Source organism: Pezoporus flaviventris, unplaced genomic scaffold (genome assembly GCF_033815535.1).
Source record: "Pezoporus flaviventris isolate CSIRO_AGI_PZ_B2104156 unplaced genomic scaffold, CSIRO_AGI_Pfla_v1 ptg000130l, whole genome shotgun sequence".
NCBI classification, from domain to species: Eukaryota; Metazoa; Chordata; class Aves; order Psittaciformes; family Psittacidae; genus Pezoporus; species Pezoporus flaviventris.
This window is the reverse complement of record NW_026892678.1, coordinates 1,909,889-1,935,507: the sequence shown is the minus strand read 5'-3', so window position 1 is coordinate 1,935,507 and position 25,619 is coordinate 1,909,889. Positions and strand designations below refer to the sequence as shown.

Below are 25,619 nucleotides of genomic sequence, written 5' to 3'. Positions count from 1 at the left end.
GTTCAGTCATGATTTGTCATGTCACACATTTTTGTGCTATCTGTAATGTTACTGACAGTGAGTTTATGTTTTACCTCTGTTATGGATTGACACTGGCCAGCATTCTTAACCAGTGTAATTATTTTGGGTAGTACTTTTAAACCCAGAGTTTCTTTTACTAGCTGAAGTAAGTTTGAAAAGTTCAATTCTAATAGATCTACTATCAAAAGCGTTTATATCAGATTAAGTGAAAGACTAGTTAACTCTGATTAGATAACCTGTCCCTGATTTGAATATTGCATTAACCTCACTGTTCTTCCAATCTCCTACAAGTTCTGCTTACTCTGTTTGGCTTTTGGGCAGAGCACTTGGAAGATGAAAAAGATTTTTTTAAACAAACAAGCAAACAAAAAACAAACAGAAAAAGTTTCTCCCCAACTTCTCCTATTCAAAATCCTCAGAATGCTGAGTAAGAAAACCATCCTCAGTGATTAATGTGACATGGTCTAGTGTGAGATGTCCCTGCCCAAGCAGGTTGGAACTAGATGACTTTAAGGTCCTTTCCAACCCAAACCATTCTGTGAACCCAGGACAGAAGGGAAGTGGGAGGGTGGGGAATGCTCTTTCCCTACTTATAACCTTAAAACATTTACCTAGAACAGCAGAAAGGATTTGCTGGTATAGCTCTACTGAAAACGGGACATAACCAGTCAACCATTTTCACAGGTAAGTTAGGATTTACAAAATCTATGAAGAAGCTATGAATACAGTCTCAGTTCCTAAACAGCAGTCACAGCTGACATAACACAAAAATATAGAATCATAGAATTATTTTGGCTTGAAAAGACCTGTAAGATCATCAAGTCCAACTGCTAACTTAATACTGTGAAGTCCACCACTAAACTATGAGCCTAAGTGTCACATCTACACCTCTCTTAAATTACCTCCAGGGATGGAGACTCAATGACCTCACTGGTCAACATGTTCCAGTGCTTGACAACCCTTTTGGTTTGTCTTAATATCCAGTCTAAAACTTCTCTTGTCCTATCACTTGCTACTTGGATGAAGAGGCTGACACCCACTTTGCTACAACCTTCTCTCTGGCAGTTGTAGAGGGCGATAAGGTCTCCCCTCAGCTTCCTTTTCTCCAGCTCCCAAAACTAAATGCAGAATTTGAGGTGTGGCCTCACCAGTGCCCAGTACAGGGGGATAATCACTGCCCTGGTCCTGCTGGCCACACTACTGCTGATACAGGCCAGGATGCTATTAGCCTTCTTGGCTGCCTGGGCACAAGCTGGCTCATGTTCAGCTCTATCAATCAGCACTCCAGGTCTTTTTTCCAAGAGCAGCCCTATAGACTTGTGTGTCTAAGTGGTGTAGCAGGTTGCTGACCACTTCCCCTTGGATTATGGGGGCTTCATTCTGCTCCCCCTGTCTCTGTCTTCCACCTCAAGAGGCTTGAGAACAATTGGTCTTAGTAATTGAAGACCGAGGCAAAAAAGGCATTAAGTATCTTAGCCTTTTCCTAATCCTTTGTCACTATGCCATCCTTTTCCCCAATATCCTTAGCCCATCTTTTGTTGCTGATGTATTTATAGAAACATTTTTTATTGTCTTTTACTGCAGTAGCCAGATTAAGTTCCAGTTGGGCTTTAGCCCTTCTGATTTTCTCCCTGCATGGCCTTGTAACATTCTTGTAGTCCTCCTGAGCTTCTTGCCCCTTCTTCCAAAGGTCATAAACTCTCCTGTTTCTCCTAAGTTCCAGCCAAAGCTCTCTGTTCAGCCAGATCAGCGGTCTTTGCCGCCGGCTCATCTTTGAGCACATGGGCATGACCTGCTCTTGCACCTCCAAGATTTCATTCTTGAAGAATGTCCATCCTTCCTGGACTCCTCTGATGCTAGGGGCTTCCTCCCAAAGGACTCTGTCAACCAGTCTCCTAACCAGGCCAAGGTTTGCCCTTTGGAAGTCCAAGGTAGCAGTTCTGCTGAGCCCTCTCCTTTGCCAAGAGTTGAAAACTCTTATCAGAGAGCTGCCAACCATCACATTACTCACAAGTCCTTCTACGTTTGCAAAATTATAAACCTTTAGCTAAGATTATTTTTCCCTAAACATTATTATCTCAGTTTCTCAGTCCTGCTCAATGGACAGTCAAAACTCATGTCTTGCATCTCATGCTGGAGCAGACAAATCACATGCTCTACAATGAATCAGCATAAGTTGTTCTACAGATATTTATAGTTGTAATACATGAAAAACTGCCAGTGGAACAGCTGTGCTGTCATCTCTAGGGCCAAAATCTTGTTACCAGCTGATTGACAGAGCACTAAAGGAATAAGTAGCTTATGAAAACTTATTGTCTTAGTTTACTTTCATTCTGCGGTCTTTGCAGCAAAAAAAAACCAACCACAAACAAAAAACAAAAAAAAACCATCCACCTTCAGAAGCAGTGTCCCAAAGACCAAATTCAAGGACTGAGCTTTAGTTATCAGGTGAAGAATTAGAAGGATTAGGTAGGAAAATTATCTGAATGTGAAATTGCTTTGGAATGAGAACGCGAGATGACATACATCCTTCTCTACATTATGTACAAGCCGACTTAGTTCAAAAGGAGGTAATAGAGATGGATCATGTTGAGGGAAATATTAGAGGAATGGCAAGAATGACATATATGAGATGTATGTGTATGTATAGTGTATATATATCTCAAAATAATGGGGCAATATATATTGGACTATCAGACACGAAAGTGACACAGAAGTCAGGGACCTTCACCTGTAGGAAATACTACTATACATTTCTGTAGGAAATACTACTATATGATAAGTAAAGACCATGTCACAATGGCTATTCAGAGCTGCACCACCAGATTTAAAGATGAGATTTATTTTGAATATTTGACATTGCAAACATTTATTCTGAATGCCCTTCGACTTGAAAGCTTGACTTGGACTTTTGTCTTCTTTTAATGTTGTTTTTGTTTGTATTTTTGAAATCTGAGGGAGAAAAAACCTTTCCAGATTTCTGGATCTCAGTGATTTATAAGTTTAGACAAAATACTCTGCTACTCTACTTCTATCCAATGTTATCGTTAATATTTTTCTTACAGCAAACACATTTTTACTGAAGACTAGTAATACTCATAACAAACAAAAAGAATAGTGTCACAGATATCTTAATCTGAACATAATTTGTTCTTGAGCAAAAGGTGTAAAGATCTCCTTCACAGTATATAATCCTGTGCATTTCTTCTGCTGCCCTCTGTTATTTAATAGGAGTACTAAAAGGAACTTGTCTTCTCCCTTCTTTTTTACAAAATTCCACATGTATTTTAAACCTGTATATCTAAGTCAATTTACATCAATAATTTCGAATGGAATGCTGAAACATGCAATATTTTTTGGTAGGCATTGAGAAGAAGCTTAACTAAAGCATTACTGTATTTAGTTCCAGACTCCTCACTACAAGAGAGATATGGAGTATGGGCTCAGAGAAGGGCAATGAAGCTGGTGAAGGGCCTGGAGCACAAATCTGGGGAATGGCTGAGGGAACTTGGTGGGTTTAATCTGGAGAAGAGAAGTCTCAGGGGGGACCTTATCGCTCTCTACAACTATCTGAAAGGAAGATGGAGTAAGGTGGGGGCTGGTCTCTTCTCCCAGGTAACAAGTGATAGGCCAAGAGGAAACAGCCTTAAGCTGCACCAAGTGAGGCCCTGATTCGAAGAACTCGCCAAGAACTCGTCAACAAAGTTTAAGATAGGAGGCAGGTATTCTTTACTGCAGCACTTGGTGACACGGGGGATATCTCCTCCTAACGTGTCTTGTCCCAGCATCAATCAGGCTGCGATTATATTGTTGCTTAATATACATATTCCAGTACAGCTTTCCAGTAAATGACATACATGTTTATAACATTTCCCAGAACTACTTTACATAGGTTTACGCCTATTTTCGCATGGTGGTCGTTTCTTGATCGTCTTCATCACTTCATTCTTTGGCTGAACTTTAGGTGTGGAATGTCCCCTTGTCAAGTTGCCCACCACTAGTCCAGTTCTGACTGGTCATTGTGAAACATTTATCTAAAATGTTTCCTTCTTGCTAGACCATCTTGCTGACCATCAAGGTCAGCGTTGCTTAGCTACAAAGCAGAACTAAATTTACTTATGTACAAAGAGTATATTTCATTTTGTACTTCAGTGTCTCAGTTTAGATTGGATATTATGAAAGATTTCTGCACTGAGAGAGTGGTCAGGCATTGGAACAGGCTGCCCAAGGGTAGTGGTGTAACCATTGTCCCAGGAAGTGCTCAAAAACCGTATAGATGAGGCCCTTAGTAACACGGTTTTCCAAAACTAGCTGACTGTATGATTCATTACAGCCCACATCTGCAAGAATTTATACACCCTGGGCACTGGTGGCAAGACACAACACTGCAGTTAGAAGTCAGCGTCCTCAAAGCAGAACACACAGGTACAAAGGTGCAATGCTGGCCCTCGTTCTGTCCCATCACTGATTTAAAAAGGCAGAAAGCAGATACTTGCTGAAGCACGCTGGATGTAAGGCAGCACTGACAGCTAAAAACTGAAGGAACGCTTGTGGTGGTCTCCACACTTACGTTACCTTACCACTGCAAAAACTCAGCCCATAGATATGATACGCTTATACACTGTTAACACTCTACTCACCCGTCTTTACACACACAGTGTAGTCCAACAACGCACGGACACCTGGAGAGGCTGCGAGTGGAGGCAATGACAGACGGGAGACCCCGGGGGCCGCGGGCCCCGTAGGCCGCGCCCCACCTGCTCCGTGCCCGCCCACTGGCGGCAGCACCGCCATGCAACCGAGCACCGCCCCTTCACCGCCCCCGGGGGAGGTCAGGGCGGCGGTAGCGGAAGCTTCTTCCTCCCGGCGCCGCGTCCCGGAACCAGCCCCACCGCGTCCCGGCCCGTCCCGTCTTGGGTCCGCCGCTTGTGGCCCCCGCCGGCAGTATGACAGCGCCAGCCGCCGCGCCCCGCAGGTGACACCCGCGGGCCCTTCCGCCTCGGCCGCCTCATATATGGGCCACTTGCTCTCGAAGGAGGCCAGCAGCCTGAGCCGGGACCGCCGCTGCCGCCGCGGGGGAAACGTGCCGCCGCGCAGCCGGGGCTGCTTCCTGCGCGGACCCTGCATGCTCTGCTTCATCGTGCATAGCGCCAGCCCGCCCGCCTCGGAGCAGCCCCTGCTTGCCGGAGATCCCCGCCTGCCATCGCCGCCCTACGCGGCCGTCGCCACCGCGGAGCAGCGCGCCGCCTGCCGCTTCCTCCGCCTGTCGCCCGCCGCCTGGGAGCCGCGGGGCCGCTTCCAGCACCTCCTTCTCTCGGGCCTGCTCCCTTCGCCGGTGCGGGGCCTCCTGGGGGCGGCCAGACCATCCGGCGAGGCCGCTTCGGAGATGGTGTGCAAGCGCAAGGGGGCCGGGCTGCCCGCCTGCCCGCCCTGCAAGCAGCCGCGCTGCGCGGCCGCCGCCGCGGCGGAACCGGAGGCAGCTTGTCAGTGCCCCGCGGAGGCGCCGCTCTGCTCTCTGCCCGCAGCCGACGGCTGCGCGGCGAGCGGTGAGTCCGCACCGGCCCGGGGCAGCGCCGAGGACAGCGGCGGAGCGGAGCAGCCCGCCTCGCCGCCTTCCGCGTCTGAGGAGGAGGAGGCAACAGGGGAGAAGGAGAGGGGCGGAGAGGCGGGCTGCGAGGAGCCTCTGGAGCGCCCCGCTGACTGCTGCCGGGAGCCGCCGCCGGATATTAACCAGCTGCCGCCTTCCATCCTCCTCAAGGTGGGTAGGGACGTGCGGGCGGGCCGGCTCCCTGTCCGCGGGGGCCCGGGACTGGGCCTGCAGCGGTGAGGTCGCAGGGCGGCTGTGCCCCGGGGAGGGCCCGGTGTTCTGTGAGAGCTGGGGTCAGTGCAGTGCCCCGCCGCCGTTCCGACCTTGCTCGCTTGGGGTGTGGGGATCGGTAGGGGAGCCTGGTGTATGTTCTGGTTTTGTTTAGGTATTCTTTTCCCCTTTGTTTTGGTTTGTCGCGGTAAGCGGCGTTGTGAGTCGTTGACTGGAGGTGGAGACCCACAGAAGTGCTGCAGAAGTTGCCCTGTGAATATCCTGAGTCTTACCTGTTAACTTATTTAAAACGTGTTCGTTGCAGGTAGCTTCTTGTATTGCTGATGGAGTACTTATCGAGGGGACACTGTATTTAGTGCTTTTGTGTAGGTCGTAACTACGTAGGCCGATTCTCAATGTTGCTGTGGGGGGGGGCGGGGTGGGGTGGGGAAGGTGTTACTGTGTATTTTGTATCAGTTTTGGCTTTACCAGTTTTACAGCCTGTGGCTGTCTTGGATTACATGTTTTCATAACCTCACTTTGTATCTTCCAAGAACATGTTTCCTGTCATTTTTGCTGTCTCGTTATTCCGTAATGCTGTTCTCTTTTGAGAATGACCTTTCTATTTTTAAGCTACTCTGTTGATGTAGTCAGTATGACTTTCTTCAGCTAAACCTTAGTAGAAAGATGAGTCTGGCTGGAACTGAAGCCTGTGATGTTTTTTCCGTAGTTCGATATGAGTGTGCCTTTATGTTTTGGAGAGGAGTGTTTCAGTGTTACAGAAGTTTACTGTGGGGTCAGATGGCTAAACTTAAAGTAGGGCGTGATAATGGAGGGGTCTGAGACAGGTAACTCTTCCTGTTCTTGGTATACTGCTAGTTGTACAACACCAGTGTAGAAAGTACTTTCTTTACTCTTTTGTTGTCAAACAGTAACTTCTCCCTAAAGTTGCTTCTTCAGTACTTAGCTAGACTTATGGATTGAGTTGGTTATCTTGGTGGTTTTGGGGTTGGTTGGATTTTTTTATTGCTTTGCTTTTTTTGTTGTTGTTGGTTGGTTGGTTGGGGTTTTTTTGTGTGTTTGTTTACTTGGGCTGTTTGGTTTGGTTTTTTTCCTGCTTCCGAAGCACCCTGGTCAGGTTTCTGACTCGATTAAACAGCTGCTTAAAGGCCTTTGCATGCTGTCTTGATACAGATAGACTATTCCAAATATAATCCTTTCTTCAGATGTACAACATTATAATGAGAGGATGTGAACCAAGTATACCCGAAGTCTAAATTTTTCACAGCAGGTGCTGAAGACACAAACCTTAATACAAAGACAAGAGATTTCATCCTCTGAAGTCCTGGGAGCCCGATGCTGTTGTTTTTTTTTGTTTTTTTTGTTTTTTCCTTTTCCCTGTTTCCTTCCCTTGATTCATACCTCTGTGACCTCCAGATTGTGCTAGTGCAGGAGTGGCTGTACCCATGTCTGTCAAGAAACATGGTAGGAACTCCTAAGTAATGTCTGGCCACTTGAGAGGTGTCTTGTCATGGGCTGCTTAGATCCTGCTCTGATGTAAGCAGTTGCGCAGTGTCCCCAAAGTGAAGGATATGGAATTGAATGGAAGGCTTTGTCAGGCTGAACTTGGCCTGCAGATCATCAAAAGTGCCTACTGAGCTGGGAAGTTCACAGTGCAGTGTGCCAGCTGATCTTGTTCCCCTGGCTGGGGAAGAGGTCTGTGCATCTGTATGGCAGGGGGAGAGGGGAGAGAAATAAAATAATTGCAGTTCTACAGATCAAACAAACTTACAGGTTGTTTTGCTTTTCATTTGGTCATTGAAACGTGAACCAAATAAAGTGTTACACAGTGGGCACAATTTCATCTGTAATTTTTGTGGGTGAGGGTGGTTAACTTTGACTAAAGGACAATTTAATTCTGTTCCATTTAGAATCTAAGGGAGCTAAGGAATTAGGGTCAGTCAGCTTGACTGTAACCTAGACACACATGAATGGAAAAAATTCAGGGAGCTGTTTGTAAGCATGCAATAAAGAAGATGACAAAAGCTTGTGCTATGTATCACTAAGTTTTTAAAACTTTGTGCTGTATATCACAAATCTGTACCTGTTGTATTGTAATTTCACTGCTATTTATTTCTAGAAAGCAGAAATAAATCCCCTAGTTGTACCTGTTACCTGTTTGCAGTGCTGTTGTTTAATTGAAAAAAGTGAACTCGTGTAAAGTGGTCTACAGACTGGGTGAGCTTAGTAACGATGGGTGAAACACATCAGGTTTCCTTTTGAGCTGTGTTAACAGGAACTGTGCATGAAGGGTATGGAAAGGAAGTTCTCTGCTGTGCTTGGTATTTTTAAAGCCTGTGCTGGTGTACTGCATTATGCTGTGGGCTATGGCATGTCCTTAAAAGAAGGCAGACAAATTGGAGAGGCATCAGAGAGGAGCTAGAGGTCATGGAAATGTGGCTTGTGAGGTAGTCAGAAGATTCTGCTAAAGCTGAATGACATCTCTATTCAGAAAGGAGACAGAGATGCACCTTTTTTTTTTTTTTTTTTAGAGAAAATGGGTGAAAAAAATTGACCATGTTCTTGTCCTGTGTCAAATAAAGAGAAATAAGCTTAATTTGGTGTGAGGGAAATTTGGGTGAGATACTTGGAAATTGACAGTGTGAGAACATTTAGGTCTTGGCAAAGGTAGCTTCCTGTCTCTCTGAGGCTGTGTGAGGAGTTGGGATTTTTATTTATTCTTTTCTTAACAACAAGGGGAAGTCCTTATCAGGGATACTCGAGGTGTGTTTGAAAATGCTTCAAAACAGAAGGGTCTAGAACAGATGACCTTTTAAATATCTTCTTCCTTGGTTTGCTTTGAATCCTATAAAGTATGGACACATGCTGCCCTGCAGCAGTGAGCCTGTCAGTTTTATCATAGAGCTAATGCTCTGTGAAGGGAGAAGTGTGTATTTAAATTAAGGTTTTCATAAATATTTGAAGCACTAGTGGCTCCTTTTCTTGCATCTTTACTCAATGTTTTTTGTCATTCTTTCCTTACTGTAAGGAGTTTTGCTTTGGTTGCTGTAATAATGTACATGTTTGCTTTTAATGTTGATACTAAATGTAGTGTTGCTGTTACTGTCCTAGCACTGCATTTAAGATTAGCTGAGTGATACGAAGTAAGTTTGATAGACCAGAGGCAGACCTTTGGTCTTGTCTTCTGATTTCTGGATGCTGGCATTTATTTTTAATAAACTGATACCTGAGAAGACTGGATGTACATGTATAGTTGCACTGTGTTTATTTTTTTTTTCCTATCCTAGTCAGGAGGCAGAGACATCAAAATATATTGGATTGGACTTCATCCACAAGTTCATGGAGTCACTGCAGTAATACTAGCTTTCTCTTCTTTTTTGTGCTGGTGTTCTGATCAGTTTGTCCTGTCTAGAGTTTGTGTTGAGCCTTAATTTTAGCTATAGCATGGAGAAAAATGGAAATGGCTTTGAAACTTTGTGGCTGATGCAGGGAGGTAAATGTTCTTTTATTTGAATTTTTGTTTTAATTATATCTTTTCTCTAGCAAGGGACAACACAGCAACACTGTGTTGTGTGGTATGTTTTTGTTGGGTGTTCCCCCCCCCCCCCCCCCCCCCTCTCGTGAAGCTCAGTGTTACCCTGTGGTTAATTTCACTGTGCTGTTGTTCAGCTTTTGGAAGTGCAGCTGAGGGGTGTAGTTGTGAAGGGGCAATGTGCCAGTAGATTAGCCGCAAAAACTAAGATAGTCTGTTGCCGTTAATTCAGTGTTAATGTTCTGAAAGATGTCCTGATACATTTTGTGATTTGTTGCAGAATTACAAAGATGAGTTTTTTGCTTTCCACAGGTGTTATGTGTAAAGGTGGCTTTCATGTAAGCATGTAGGTTTTCATATTACAGAATGAGTTATGTGATGGAGGGAGACAAAAGCCTTGGAATGAAATTTCTGCTTTTCCTGAAAGCAGATAGATGCCTTGACACTCAGCCCCTGTGGCTGATAAAACTTTTCCTAATGTTGTGTATGTGTTGCTCAGCTTGCTCTACATCCCTGAAGCTATGTATTGCTGCATGGAGAAAACTAATAGATTACAAGTTGTGAAGTGCTTGAATGCAAAGCAAATCAAATATAACTCTTGCTTTCATTTTGTATTCACCTGTTTCTTTTGTTCAGGGTGCCTGACCCATATTTGATCTTTCACAGATTTTTGATATGTTTTAGTGTCTCTGTTTTTAAATGGTTGTGGAGATGCAGAAGCTGCATAGGTGTCTTTCAGTGAGGACAGTTGCATGACAAGGTGTTAAGACTTCATCAGCCCCTTCAAGTAAAGGTACCTTGAAGGTCCCTTCCAAACTGAACCGTTCTGTGATTTATGTTATGATTCTATGACACTGTCATGGGTTCAGCTTGTAACAGTTATTTTTCTCCTTCGTAGTAGGTGGTGCATTGCTGTGTTTTGGCTTCAGAACAGTGCTGTACAAAACACTGATTGTAGTTGCTCATTAACACCCCCTGATCTAGGACTTTCAGTCTCATGCTCTGCCAGTGAGGAGGGGCAGTGAGAAGCTAGGAGGGAGCAGAGACAGTACATCTGACCCAGAGTAGCCAAAGGGGTATTCCATACTGCAGCACATCATGTCTAGTGTATAAACTGGGGGTGAAGAGATAGACTCCTCTCCCAGAAGAGATCAACTGCTGATATAATGAGGTTGTGTATTGGTCAGCAGGTGGTGAGCAATTGTATTGTGCACTGCTGCGGTTTGTTGGTTTTATTCCTTTCCCCTTTTCCCTGTTTAGTGTTCTCTCTCCTTGTTATTTCACTTAATAGTAGTAGGAGTAGCTTTATTACTATACTTTAGTTATTGGACTGTTCTTGTCTCAACCTGTGGGGTTTACATTCTTTCATAGAATCATAGAATAGTTAGGGTTGGAAAGGACCTTAAGATCATCTAGTTCCAACCCCCCTGCCATGGGCAGGGACACCTCCCACTAAACCGTGTCACCCAAGGCTCTGTCCAACCTGGCCTTGAAAACTGCCAGGGGTGGACCATTCACAACTTCCTTGGGCAGCCCATTCCAGTGCCTCACCACCCTTAGAAGTAAAGAACTTCTTCCTTATATCCAATCTAAACTTCCCCTCCCCATCCCACCTAGAGTGGGGGAAAAAGGGGTAAATGAGTGAGTAGCTGTGTGGTTCTGAGTTACTAGCTGGGCTTAAACCATGACAGAAGTGTACATGATTTGGTATGATTTTCAGGAATTAAATGTGGTAACTAGGGGACCTACTGCCCTCAGAAAGTTATCTATCATAAGCAGGATTTAAATGAACAGGCTTAGGGGTAGGAATGGTTTTAGCTTTCAGCTGTGTTCATTAAACCTTGGGAATTAGAAAACAATTTAAAATTCTGGATAATCAGTATGTATCTGGAGAATGAAATGGGTGGTGAAGATCATCAAAGTGAGTTGCAGCTTTTTATGCATTAGTGTAGTATTTTAACCAGCACCTAGGATAATCCCTTAATGTAAGGATGATGTGCCAGCAAACTGGAATATACACAGGCTTTGCTAAATTCTATATAGTGTAATTCAATAACATCTTCTTTTAACAACTGCAAGCTCTGAAGAGAAATTGATGTTTTATGTGGTGTTATTCAGAATCCTTTTGTAGTTGGAACTTGCATAGCTACTGCAGGCAGTAAAATGGGTAAGACTTTTGTCTTTGAACATGGACTGCTTGTGTAACCCCTGTGGCTACTCCTGTCCATGCTGGAACTTGAGTAAGGACTTTGTCAGCAGCTGCTCTCTCCACTGGTGGCTTCACACTGAGGGTTATTTCTACAAGAAGCCAATTTGCAACACCTCTCTGTACACTCCTTACTTTTCTCTGCAGCATGGACTGAAAAATGACCACAAAAGCTTCCAGACATTTCTTCCGGAATAATATTGCCGGGACAGAAATTCTGTATGTGTTAAGTACTTAATCAAACTTGCTTCTTTTTTGTTTCAGCATTGCTACTGCTGTGTCTTGTCCAATAGCAAAGCAGTAGAAGTAGGTTTGTGATTTGTGTGGGCTTTCAGCTTTTGATAGGATGGTAGCTGGGACAAGAATTATTTAAGGGTTTTCATATTCACAGCAGCAGCTGGATTAGCAAGTCTTTCCTGTTTTGCTATGTTCTTGTTTTACGAACTGCAAGCTCTTGTTTCTCAAAGTGAAGGTGATCTTCCACAAAGAAGCATATTTATTTCCCACTGTAGCAAAGATTATTTAAAGTATTTTGTAGTGACAACCTTGGCATCCCTTCTTAGTATTAACTAGAGTCAGTCTGATGTCCATCTAAACTAAATGTGGGTCATATTCTCCTGTTTTCTTCACAGACTTTAACTGTTGAGAGATTGGTCTTCTGTTTCATACAGAAGTATGGTAGTAGGAACTCAAGTTTCCTCCAGCTTTTACTAACTTAGAATTGATGAGAATCATCAGGATCATCTTTTTGTTTTTTTTTTAATACTTAGAATTATACTTTTACAGTATGAATGTCAGATGCCAAATTGCCACTTACTTTTTTCCTTGCTTGACTGGGGCTGATAGTGTTTTCATTAGATCACTAATACTAAATTGCAAGTATTGGTCACTTCCATGCTCTGTGCATGGACTCACTATCAGTCAGAGAACTGCAGGGAGGAAGCAGGCGTTGGTTGTTTTGTCCACCTGTGTTCATCTGATCCCTTAATAAAAAATGGCCGTTGACTCTGGTAATGGTCAAGCCAAGGCCTGCAGGAAAACAGGGGTCATGGCCAGCCCTTCAGCACTGCAAGGGATCTTGCATAAGAAATTACGAGTTTTCCATAGCTGGAAAAAGATGGGAGTGATAAACCTTGCAAGCATTTGCAGAAGGTGGTGAATTTGAAATTTGAGTGTTGTGTTGGTTTTCTTTTTTTTTTTCTTTCTGTTTCACTCGCTGTGTTATATTTTGCAGATCTTTTAGGAATTGTCAACCAAATCCCAGTAGCCGAGGGAATCTTACAGGGATATACATAGTTAAAACTGCTAAGCTAAGCCACTCCTAGAACAAGGGGTTAGTAATGGTTGTCCCTGTTGACAGTTGATTGTCCAGTCTGTTCTGAAGACCACCCAGTGATGGAAATTCTGTAAGTTTACCAGGTATTATATTCCAATGCCTGATTATCCTCAGGAGTTTTAATAATTTTTGAGTGTCCTACTCACCACAATGAAGATGAAAGTGTTCTCTTTAGTTTGTTTACCCTCTTCGGCATCCCTTTTCCTTGGTTAAACATTCCTAGCCTTTTCTTTGAATGTTTTCATATTCTCTAGAGATCAGTGCGTTCCTATGGGCGCTCTCCAATACTTTCAGATTTTCTTGAGCTCGTTGCCCTGAGATTGGCTGTAGTGCTTCTCTTTAGTACTTGATGTCCTTATCAGTTTAGTAGGAGGACTGTTTCATGTTTTTGCAGTCTCTATTTGTGTGTAGGTGTCTTAATCCTGTAATGGCCTTTTTTCATAATAGGATGACGTGTAGATTAAAGTTCATTTGTAGTTACAGGGTACTTTTGTATGTAACTCTTGACAGACTTTCTTTTTATATTTATTAATAAGGAACAGCTCTTCAGAAGAAGGGCTGAATATAATAAATTTAACTGCAGTTTAGGAGACTGCCATAAAGTTCCAGTTTACTTTTTTTTTTTGTTTTTGCAGGCTGCTATTGTGCTCAAAACCTTGGGGTACAAAATGCTAATTCTATGCTTAGTTTCCTTGTATGACACCCGATTTGCTCTGCTGATCTGCTCCACTGTCCCATGCCCTCTTCCCACAAGACTCATGTTTTAGTACCCTTGTGACTCCTCTTCAATTCAGTTAAGAGTAGGAATGAAAATACCCTTTAAATGACTTGAAAGTAACATTGAGCTAACATTTCTATTTGTAATTGTTCAGATGTGCCATCTCAGAAGCACATTTGAATTTGTCTAAGAAATGAGTGCTTAAGTAGGAGACATTCTGTTGTTGGTTGTGCTAATGTGACTTACTAATATTGTCAGCTGTTGTGGGGTACAGATATTTTTTGTTATTGTCCTTGATTAATCAAGTTCTGGTAAGTTCTAGAATGTTGCAGTGCTTTCTAATACATTTGTTTTACAAGATGGGTTAGTAGTAAAATATTTCTGTATCTAAAATATGATTACTTCTGACGATTAATATTTTTTCCCCTTTACAGATATTTTCCAACTTATCCCTGAATGAGCGTTGCCTTTCAGCGTCACTAGTCTGTAGATATTGGCGTGATCTCTGTTTAGATTTTCAGTTTTGGAAGCAACTGGATCTCAGTAGTCGTCAACAGGTATGAAGATATCATATTTTGACTACTCAGAATTTGTTCTCAGAACTTGTACTTTAACCAAAGGTGAGCTAAAGAACCACATAAAATGATGATGTCTGTACTTTCACAGATTTTTCTACTAGAGACTGAAAATATCTGGACCTTTAGATTAACTCTTTTAAATGTAGCTTCTTCCAACTGTTCAGTTTTTAAACAGTGTGAGCTCAAGTACTGTTCAAAATGAATTGTAGGTGCCTGTCTTGGGTCAGGTAGTGGTAGTTCCATTCATAAGAGCTATCATCCTTCATTTTAATTGAAGGATGAAATTAATGATCTTTTCTAAAGATGCCCTAGTTTGAAGAATGGTCACATAACTGGTGCTTGCTCTATTTGTTTTAACAAATTTTCTTTAATTTTTCTTCAACTGATTTGGCTCCTACTGATCACAAAACAGTGTCTTTTTAGGCCTTTACCTGATCCTAGTATTAAATATGTTTGGGGTTCATGGATTTAATTTAGTGAGATCCTTACAGAGCGTAGCCTGAGTTTCCTTCTTAGGAAACTTCTTTTAAGGGTGTCTGTGTTGTTTGGCCACCTAAGTTAGCTTTCTTGTTGTTCAGTTACTTGCAGAGATTTATGAGTTTTATGAAAATATAGGGTGCAAGGAAATGAGTACTAGGAGCTCCCATTTAAAGCAGCAGCAATATTAAGTCCTCTGTGTTGGACATAAATAATACCACATGTACGTTCTTATCAAATCACCGATGCATAAGAAAGCATGCAAGTTCTCTTGCTTTTAAAGTTACTAGATAACATATTTCTGAACCATTATGGAAAAATCATATAGTAGATGATCTGTTTTTTCTCAAGTGACTCCAAAGCAGACCCACACCAGAGGTCCATCTTTCTGCCCTGCAGGTAGTATGTGCCAAGTTAAGTCTTTTTTTCTCACTATCTTGAGGGGTAGCCTTATTTCAAAGGTTTTTCATGGTTTTGCCTGTTAGGTATGTTGGGATCTCAGTAAAACTGAGTTCTTAAACCAGTATTAAGCAAAAATGTTATCCTTCTGTGTGTGGTGGTGTGGGTTTGGTGGTTTGGGTTATTTTCATTATTGGTGGTGTTGCTGGTTGTTGTTTTGGTTTGTTGGTTGTGTGGTTTTTTCTTTTTGTTTTTTTTTCTTGTTTGTTTTGGGGGGAGGTGTTTGTTTAGGTAGTGTTCATGGTTTATTTTTTGTTTTTCCAATTTGTCGTGTTTTCTATCTAACAGCTGCCTGATGAAATGGGAAGAAAAAAAGATTAGACTTACTACTAATGGGAAAGTTTGAATGTAGCAAAGTGTTTGTTTCTCAGCTGTTTAAGAGAAAGACAAAAGGATTTGTGCTACTCTTTTGCCCTCTCCAGGCTTAAGACTAAATCTCATCTATGCTAAGTGGTGGATGTATATTCCTGAATGGTATTGTTAGAAAGACTTTCATCACATGTCATGTCAGGTGACTTAAACTTTTAAAGTGAGGGAGTTCCGTGCATTGTCTTACCTCCTTTGGTTTTGTTTGTTTTAACTTGGAATTTTGAGCATGAAGAATAACTTGGGTTTCTTGCCTGTCTTGTAGGACTGGCTTCTTTTAAAATTATTGATGTATTAACTAAGTACAATGCGTACATGTACAAAGTGGATAGAACCTTTTTTCTTCAAAGGATCTCTGGGAAAATAGTGCATGTATCTGTTTTAATGGTTTCATAGACTAACACTTAAAATAAGTGTTCAGTTTTAAAACTGAGCAAATAACATGAGGAAACTTCTAGGTTTTAATTAGTTTTTTTTCTGCTATGCTGTTCTTTCCTTCTGATCAGTTTCATTCACTGCTACCTTTAGGTGACTGTTTTCTACTGCTAAAAACCCCATTGGTACCTGCATTGCTATGGTATTTATCCAGTGGCGCTGGTCTTGGATGATTACCAAAGCCTAAATAGAAAAAGTGTTGCATTTCAGGGACCTATAAACTCTTTACTTCTTTGTAAATGCTACCTTAGGTATGTAAGTAGAGTGCTGCTATAGAAGGGCAAGCAAGTCCTTTTTTTTCTAAAGCACGGAAAATTATCTAAAATATAAAGCAGACCATTAACTCAAATAATTGAAGCGGAATTCTTTTAAAGATAACTGTAAAACTGATTATACCAGTATGCTCTTATCTTGGGAAAACAAATACTTTCATTCACCCAGTAGCTTACAAAAATGCATCTTACAAATAGTAGGTTTTGTGCCAATGAAGTTAAAGATGCTTATGAAAAAAAGTTAAATTTGAATATTTGGTTTTCTTTGCAGGTCACTGATGAGCTGTTGGAAAAGATAGCATCAAGAAGCCAGAATATTACTGAAATCAATATTTCTGATTGTCGCAATATATCTGATACAGGAGTATGCATATTAGCGATTAAGTGTCCTGGACTCTTAAGGTATACTGCCTACAGGTGTAAACAGCTTTCTGACACCTCTATTATTGCAGTTGCCTCTCAGTGTCCTCTTCTTCAGAAAGTGCATGTAGGCAATCAAGACAGACTCACTGATGAAGGCCTGAAGCAGGTAACCATCCTTTCCACTGATTTCTTTATAAGTTAGTAACTTCCAGCTTGCCAAGAAGTGATATGGAAGAAGGTACCATCCTCTAGGATGTAATTAAAATCAGATGACCTCTTTGACTTCAAAAATTGGCTTATGGATGTATTTTCTCAGTACAGTAAATGTTATTTTCCAGAGTCTGTGTGTACTTTTTTAAAAATGTCCAAGTATTGAATGAATGTAATCTTCAGTTTGACATCCTATAGTTCACCTCTGGCTGATTCATTTTTGCTGAGCTTAGTTGCAACTTGGAATCAGTGCTTAAGTAAGTCTTTTTGCATCGTAAAAGCCAAAGGTGGCTGAGATCTTTATTTGTTAGACATGCAGGATGTTTTCATCAACTCTTTCTTTTATGTTAAGGGAGCATTTAAGGGTAAACTATGAAATAGTTGTGTTAAATATGCTATCAGTAGTCTGGCATACAGGCATTAGGTACTTATATATATGCTCAATAAATAACTTGGTTCTTAGGTGCTGCTTTTAGATCCATTTTGTTGACTATAGTTAACAACTTCATTTTGCCATGTATCTAATTACAATATTTTTTGTTTGTGATACTAGTTATAAAACCTGTACAGAAGGATAATTTTTAAGGGGTGGCAGAGAAGCAGCAAGCAAGCTGAACTCCCAAATTTCCAGTTCAGTCAAATCCTGGTGGCTTTTTATTTTTTTGTTTTGTTTTGTATTTGTATTTTTTCTTTTTTTTTTCCTTCCCCTTTATTTTGAAATAATTATTTTGATTTCTTTAATTGCAGCTAGGTTCAAAATGCAGAGAATTGAAAGACATTCATTTTGGGCAGTGTTACAAGATCTCAGATGAAGGAATGATCATTATAGCTAAAGGCTGTCTGAAATTGCAAAGAATATACATGCAAGAAAACAAATTAGTAAGTACATGTCCTGACTTTTCTCCTCACAGCGTTTTCATTGTTAGAGCTTTCTCTTGCTTTTCAGTGTCAAAACTTTCTTCTGAAAGCTGCTTTTTGGCAGTGAATTGCTTAAAAATGTTGTCTAGCTGTGAAAATTTAGGCTCTACAGAGAGAGCTCAAAAGATCACTCAAACTAGAAGTTAAACTAATGGTAATCCTCATGCATATTAACTTTTGGGTTCAGCATGATGTTATGTGGGAGTAATTGCTTGGAAGATGACTGGTATGTACAGGAAGATGCTTAGTCCATATGGAATGTTTCTTTTCTTTATACCACTATGTTTTCCTACAGTAAAAAGTGCATATTTACTGAAATGAAAAGGTTTTTGGAGGTTGGATTCTCGATTACAGATAGTATGCTCTGATAATCTTTTCTTGAAATATGTCACTTTCTTGTCAGGATGCAGTAGAGTAGTGTGCCTGGGCTGGTAGAAGGGAGCAATAAAACTGTCTTGTGTCCTTAATTATAAGTAGTCTTTGAAATGATTGTTTCTAACATGAAAAGCCAGTATCTGCTAAACGGTATAGTAGAACACTGTCTTTTTCTATTTTTTTTTTCTAGTAGGTAGACAGATTTGCTTGCACTGGAATTCTTAATTATGAGCTGATGTCAGAGTTATAATCTTTAGTTTGAAAGCTGTTGAACTGGAACAAATAAATTGTAACAAAACAGCATATCTTGTACTCAGTCATTACGTATTGGGCTTCAAGTAGGAAACACGAACTAATGCCTGAGATGGTTCATTTGAGAATGGTTTCTATTTAATAAGCCCCACAACCTGCCATTTATTGGTTTTGAAGAAATGTAGAAAGTTGAGAAATAGGAGCTAATGACCAAAACTGAGATCTTGAAATGGTTTATATGCAGAAAAAAAGGATGTGTCCTCTCCTCCTGTGTTAAAATAAAATCTTGAGTACTGTCAGCATTAGTCCTTGCAGTATTTATCTTAATGCATGAAAATATTTTGGTTAAAATAAAAAAATAGAAATGAAAATTCTGAGGAGTGTGGAAGGAAAGCATACTCCTGAAAAAATTAACTGGAAGAAGGTAGGGAAATTCAAAGTATAATCCATCTTTGAAAGAGAAAAAACTTTTGCACACTTAAGATCTGCATAGCTGTACATGTAATATTACTTAATTGTACATAAAGATTGTTTTATATACAAATGCCTGCATAAGTGCATGAACATTAGAGAATGTTCTTATAAATACATATTATGCTTCTTTACATTGAAGTTTTTATTTTCTTTATAGTCTGAAATGTAACCTAATGTAAGAAGTTGACACTACAACTGTTAACACTTAAAAGTTTTGTGGTTTTACTGTCTGAAATGTCATCTAAATTCTCAGTTGGAATAGGACATACGAAGTATCTTCCTGTTTTTAAGACAAACAGGAAAGACGTTCTTCACTTGCAGTTTGGTTGCCCTCATTATTGGAAATGTGACATTACTTTATCTTTGGAAATAAGACAAAAATACATACTCTCAGAAGCTTCCTTTTCATTATTTCATCATTTCTGAAATTTTGTCAAATGACTTACGAAAATTAACCCTTTGCACAACTTTTCATGAATGTAGTTTTTTAATGTGTAATGTTGTTTAAAGCTGCTGCCTAATCTTAATTTTTAAGGAAAAAATAAACTTGGGTCAGACTTGTTTTAGCTTTGTAAAGTCCAAGTTCAGCTCCTTAAATCTTAGACTGGAAATGCAAACATAGAATAATTTACAAAACTGTGAACTCCATGGCGCTGAATCTTCAGAATAAAATAACGCTTGAATGATTTCACTAGATGACAGAGCTGCAGAAACTGATGTGCCTTTCCCTTGCTAGGGGGAAGAGACTTTCAAATCTTTCTGGAAGTGTAATTTTTTATGATAAACCAAGGCAACTTGCAAGATATTCTCATGCGGTTGTAAAAGAAATATTTTCACTTTCCAAAATAATAGAAAGACAAGATAGGTATGCTTAATGCCGTAGAGTTAGCTCACAAGGGAGTCATGGTTGGTGGCAAATGGTAATTCCACTGTTTGATTTGTCAAGTTCTGTGAGTTACATTTGTTTTTAAGAGTGCCTTCTAAAATAAAACCACTGTTAATATTTGCTGTGGCACTTCCTACGCTTTTGGGGAAGAAGGTGGTTTGGGGAAGCATGTATGTTTTCAAAACTACTAAGTATTCATTGTCTGAAATCAAAATATTCTGTGGCAAGAAAAGTATTTGACATATCAGTTTGTGTACCTGAAGTTCATAGATGGTTAATCTGCTATAGGAAGAAGACTCCTTTCCCGCCTGCCTCCCTTTTTAAACAGCTTCTCTAGCTTCTGTGTAAATACTTTAAATCTACTCTGGGTGTTTCATATTTTCTTGTTTCTTCCTTTTCAGGGGTGCTCAAAATCATGTGACTCTTACAAGCAATTTCTATTAATTTCAAAATGTGTAGTCCATTATAGACAGTATGTGATGCCTGCGTTTTCATGTAGGCTTGTCTCAGACTAATGGATTTTATACTTCAAAAATACATCTATACAGAGGCAACCATCACCTAATAATGCCTTTGTGAGTGCTGCTTTACAGTGAAATGTGGATCAGGCAATACAGTTCAGTTGCTTCATCTGTTGCTAAGTAACTCCATTATCAGGCTGCTGAGCAAAAACAGAGAAGGAAGAATTCATGTTCTGTGTTTAATATCTGAGGCATTTCACAGAAAAATAGACACTTTCCTTCTTTGAAATTCTGATCATGTTGTGGTAGTAAGTGTAAGCTGCAAACAGTAAGTAGGTGCAAAGTGATCTATGAGGAAAAAGTGAACATTGTAAGGCTAACTTGACAACCCAAGGTGGTTGTTTTTTGTGTAACTGTTTGATTCATATCTCTTCATAGTGTGGCGTTTTTTTTGTTGTTTTTTTTTGTTTTTTTTTCTTCCCTCTGTCCTTTGAATGGAAAAATAATTATATGCGAAGCGTCTTTTCTGAAGAATCTGTCTGATTCGAAAACCTAGCAGGGGAAAAAACCCTAAAATATTGCAGGACTTGCTAAGTGTGCCAGTGCATTGAGCTGTCTTTCCTTATCTGTTCCTAAGCAGTCTGGTATAATCAGTCAGTCTCACAGAAATTCAGTGTAAGTGGAAGAACAGATTATAACTCAGTCCAGAAAAAACTGGGAAATTTCCTAGCTTCTTGGCTGCGTTTGACTTGTTATTTTATGGTTATGCCTGGAATTAAATGGTGTGAGTATAAGTTTCATGTTTGCCTTGTGAATAATTTTAGTATGAATGAAGCTGTTGGAAGATGGATTGATTAATTTAATTAACTTTCTGCCAAGTGCTTTTTTTTGTTGTTAAACTCCAGATAGATAGTATGTAGCTTCAGCTGCAAAATAAGAGAACTGCTTCACACTGACATGCAGTACTCTGAGTACTTTTTATTGCAGCCCTCCCTAGAAGAATGAAGCCCTAAAAGGTTTTAAAGGTTCTGTGACTCTCTTTGTAGAGAGATGCAGAGCACGTCTGTCGATTACTAAGTGCACCCTAAGGGAAGGATTGCTCCCAGGAACTATTTTGTACAAGCAGTTTTTAAACTTTCCACTTTGTTGTTATGAATAGAGTAGACCTAAATTTTAGAACTCTTTTTAGAGTTGGGAAAAGCCTTCTCCACTTAACTATGTTGATTTTACACACTAATTTGTTTTTAATTGCCTTTCCTTAACTGAGTGACTTAATGGCTAAATTATAGCACAACGGTTGCTGAAACTTAGCAGGTGGCAGGTACAGATTTGTACCTCCCTGTTCCACCCAGGGTCGGTGTTCTTTCCTGGTGGATGAGGAGGAGGAGCTTCTAAAGTTGAAGGGCAGTGGATTTTTAGATACTGCAACGGGATGACAACATTCCTAATTATACTTTCTTCCCATATTTTCTCTTTTTCAAGGTTGTGTAGGAGTAGATGTGAAATAATACTGCAGCTAAGTTACTACAGTTAGAATGCTGGCAGCATTTTTCCCTTTCTAGTGAAATGATATTGTGAAGTTGGTGATTTAGACAAATCATTTGTCTGATGGTTTTCAGATGTAAGATGATTATGATCTAATTTGATTACATTTCTAATATGACACTGTCCACTCACAATAAACATGGTTTGCTGTTTAGGACATTTAAAGGTAACTTATTTTTGGCCCAAGTAGCAGTGTTTGTGTCCTGAGTTCAGCAGTAGCAGTCATTTTTTTTCCTTCTTAGTAGCTGGTGCAGTGCTGTGGGTTTGACTTTCATCCTGGGAACAGTGCTGATAACACTGTTTTTAGTTGTTGCTCAGTAATGTTTACTCTGACCAAGGACTTTCTGAGTCTCATGCTCTGCCAGGGAGGAGGGGAAGCTGGGAAGAGGCAGAGATAGGACACTAAGCAAAGGGGTATTCCACACCACAGCACGTCATGCTCAGATCCTACATTTTTCAATATACCATTACTCTTGTCTCTTGTGTGTGTGTGTGTGTATATATATATATATATACACACATATATATGTGTGTGTATAATTCTCTTCCCTTGTTACTCTCTCTTATCATTATTATCATTGGTGGTAGCAGTAGTGATTTATGTAACCTGTGGGAGTTACATTCTTTCGATTCTCTTCCCCATCCCTCTGGGAGCAGGGAAGGGGGTGGAGGTAAGGAAAGAGAGAGGGAGGAAAAGGGGGGGAATGAGTGAATGAGCTGTCTGGCTGGGTTTAAACCACGACAATAAATATATATGTGTGTGTGTGTGTGTGTGTGTGCGTGTGTATATATATATATATATATATATATATATATATATATATACACATCCAAAACTCTTCCCAGCTCCCAGTCTTACTCCCACTAATGAGGATGCTTTCCTGCTCCCTCTTTTGTCTCTTAGGAGTTTTGCTGATGAAACAGAGAACAGGGAAGGTCTTCAGCAACCTTCATTATTAGGTGATTTATCTTTCAGCCCAGAAGCTAGAGCCTTGAGTATTTCCTAGCTCCTTTCCGCATTTATTGGCAGAAGAAGAGAAAAGGATTCTTCCCTCTCTGGTAACTTACATGTGTGGCTTGCCATGTGTGTCTTGCCACACATGTGTCTTGAGTTACCAGCTGGTCTTAAACCACGACAGTTCAGTAATAGTCTTTTTCTTGCTCGATGCATGAGAGCACTTTTATGGTAAGTATTTTACAGATAATTATTTAATAGTATTTTTAAAGATGAGTATTCTATTTGTGTTCTGCCCACCTCTCCAGTTGTAGCAGATAATACATAGAAATTTGTGCTGTGATGGTATGTTTGACAGAAACTATAATACTTGGGATATGTGAATAATACACTTTTTAATTTTCAATAAAAAAGAATTAAGATGGACTAAATCAGACATTTCAGTTTTATGTCACATAGCTAAATACTTAACATATCTTTTTAAGGCATTGGCTGGAATAAACATAGTATGAAAATATATAGGACAAAATAAACTCATGTTTTCTGGAGAATCACAGCATAGTGTAATCTGATTTATTTATTGCTACAGTTTTTTTACTGAGGTTTTTTACCTCCCCACCCCATTTTTTACTTTGGGAATCAGTTATTTTTTTCTTCGTACACGTCAGCTACAAACCACTTACATTCAGCAGTATGGCCTGTGCATGACATAGGGCAAATGTGGAAAGGAGTACTTTGCTTTTAGTCCAGGCAAGCTGACTGAGGAAAAAAGTCGGTATTATGAAGCTTATAAGCTGCACATCAGCCGATGATGTGAGCTACTGAAGTTTAGAATATATAGAAATGCTTTGCTTTATTCATTGGTAGCAAATAAACAAAAGAGGTTTTTGGGGAAGGATATTCCTAGAGAGTGTGCTTTACATATAACTGCTTAAAACTGTTTTTCTACTTGGAGGAATTTCAGAAAATGAATCATAAGCCCATGCTTATTTATTAATACTTTCCGAAAATACTTTCTCACTAGTTTGTTTTGAAGTTGTGAACTGTAACTTGTTGAAGGTTTCCTCCCTTCTACCCCACCTTAAATGAAAACCTCATGTTTCCAGGAGTGTTGCTGATTTTCTTCCTAGAGATACAATCTACATATAGGACTGGTTACTTGCTAAACATATGCATACATATTAAGGATGATGCCAATACTGAGACTGATTTCTCTATATGAACATTGTATATCATAGCTTTGTACAAGGATGCTTCATCCTCTGTTAAGTATTACACTAGAGCTTTCTAAAGCGAAAACTCCTTACAGATGACATTGCTGATAGTATTCACTAATAATAATTAAGTCTCTCTTGTATTTTAGTTTGTCAAACATGTTACATATGCACCAAATACATAAATACAGTACTTAGTCATCACCTTTAGGTGGCAGTATTGACTTTGTAGTGGTAACAGGTCTTTGAGTTATTACTGTAGGGAATTATCAGTAAACAGCAGATAACTTCTGAATGTTATGCTGGTTCCGTAGAATCTGTTTTCTCTTTGGTTCAGCTGCCAGGATTGCTGTCTAAAGAGTTCTTACATGTCTTTAAACTGTTACTGTAACAAAGCCTACTGAACTAAGTATCATTTGAGTCTTGCATTATATTTGTGTGGATTCTTATTGAAGCATTTGAAGAGGTTTGCTTTGTGTAGCTTATTAAATATTAGAAAACAGGCAGGAGAAAATGGCTAGAAATCTGGGACACTGTAGGCTATTTTATGCTCTTTTAAAATAGAGTGAGTTTGAAAAATATCCCAGAGAGCTGGTAGGTGCCCTGGACACATTGAAGGTCAGGTTGGATGGGGCTCTGAGTAACATATCTAGTACAAGGTGTCCCTGCTCATTGCAGGGGGGTTGGTCTAGGTCCCTTCCAACCCAAATTATTCTGTGATTACAATCACAGAATCATAGAATAGTTAGGGTTGGAAAGGACCTTTAGATCATCTAGTTCCAACCCCCCTACCATGGGCAGGGACACCTCGCACTAAACCATGTCACCCAGGACTCTGTCCAGCCTCACCTTGAACACTGCCAGGGATGGAGCATTCACAACTTCCTTGGGCAACCCATTCCAGTGCCTCATCACCCTTACAGTAAAAAACTTCCTCCTTATATCCAATCTAAACTTCCCCCGTTTAACTTTTAACTCATTACCCCTTGTCCTCTCACTACAGTCCTTAATGAATAGTCCCTCTCCAGCATCCCTGTAGGCCCCCTTCAGGTACTGGAAGGCTGCTATGAGGTCTCCATGCAGCCTTCTCTTCTCCAGGCTGAACAGCCCCAACTTTTTCAGCCCGTCTTCATACGGGAGGTGCTCCAGTCCGCTGATCATCCTTGTGGCCCTCCTCTGGACTTGTTCCAACAGTTCCATGTCCTTTTTATGTTGAGGACACCAGAACTGTAGGCAATAATCAAAGTGAGGTCTCAAGAGAGCAGAGGGGCAAGATCACCTCCTTCGACTTGCTGGTCACGCTCCTTTTGATGCAGCCCAGGATACGGTTGCTTTCTGGGCTGCGAGAGCACACTGAAGCCGGCTCATGTTCATTTTCTCATCAACCAACACCCCCAAGTCCTTCTCCGCAGGGCTGCTCCGAATCTCTTCTCTGCCCAACCTGTAGCTGTGCCTGGGATTGCTCCGACCCAGGTGCAGGACCTTGCACTTGGCATGGTTAAACTACATAAGGTTGGCATCAGCCCACCTCACAAGTGTGTCAAGGTCCCTCTGGATGGCATTCCTTCCCTCCAGCGTATCAACCAAACCACACAGCTTGGTGTCATCGGCAAACTTGCTGAGGGTGCACTCAATCCCACTGTCCATGTCACTGACAAAAGATGATTATATCATTTGTACTGAATACACTGAGCACAAAGTCAGTTGAAACTAACCATTACTGGAGATCCTGAGCAAAAGATTGTAGA

General features: G+C 40.6%; 1 protein-coding gene across 1 annotated transcript in view; it reads left to right on the top strand.

The window, feature by feature from the left end:
• The first annotated feature begins 4,771 nt into the window (after nt 1-4,771).
• Nucleotides 4,772-25,619, top strand: part of FBXL17 (F-box and leucine rich repeat protein 17) — a 299,573-nt gene continuing 278,725 nt past the window's right edge. Inside the window, exons 1-4 of the mRNA XM_061478709.1 lie at nt 4,772-5,779; nt 14,066-14,188; nt 16,490-16,747; nt 17,539-17,670. Of these exons, the coding sequence (XP_061334693.1) occupies nt 4,814-5,779; nt 14,066-14,188; nt 16,490-16,747; nt 17,539-17,670 (1,479 nt within the window). The 5' untranslated portion in view covers nt 4,772-4,813. The remainder of the gene's footprint in view (nt 5,780-14,065; nt 14,189-16,489; nt 16,748-17,538; nt 17,671-25,619) is intronic.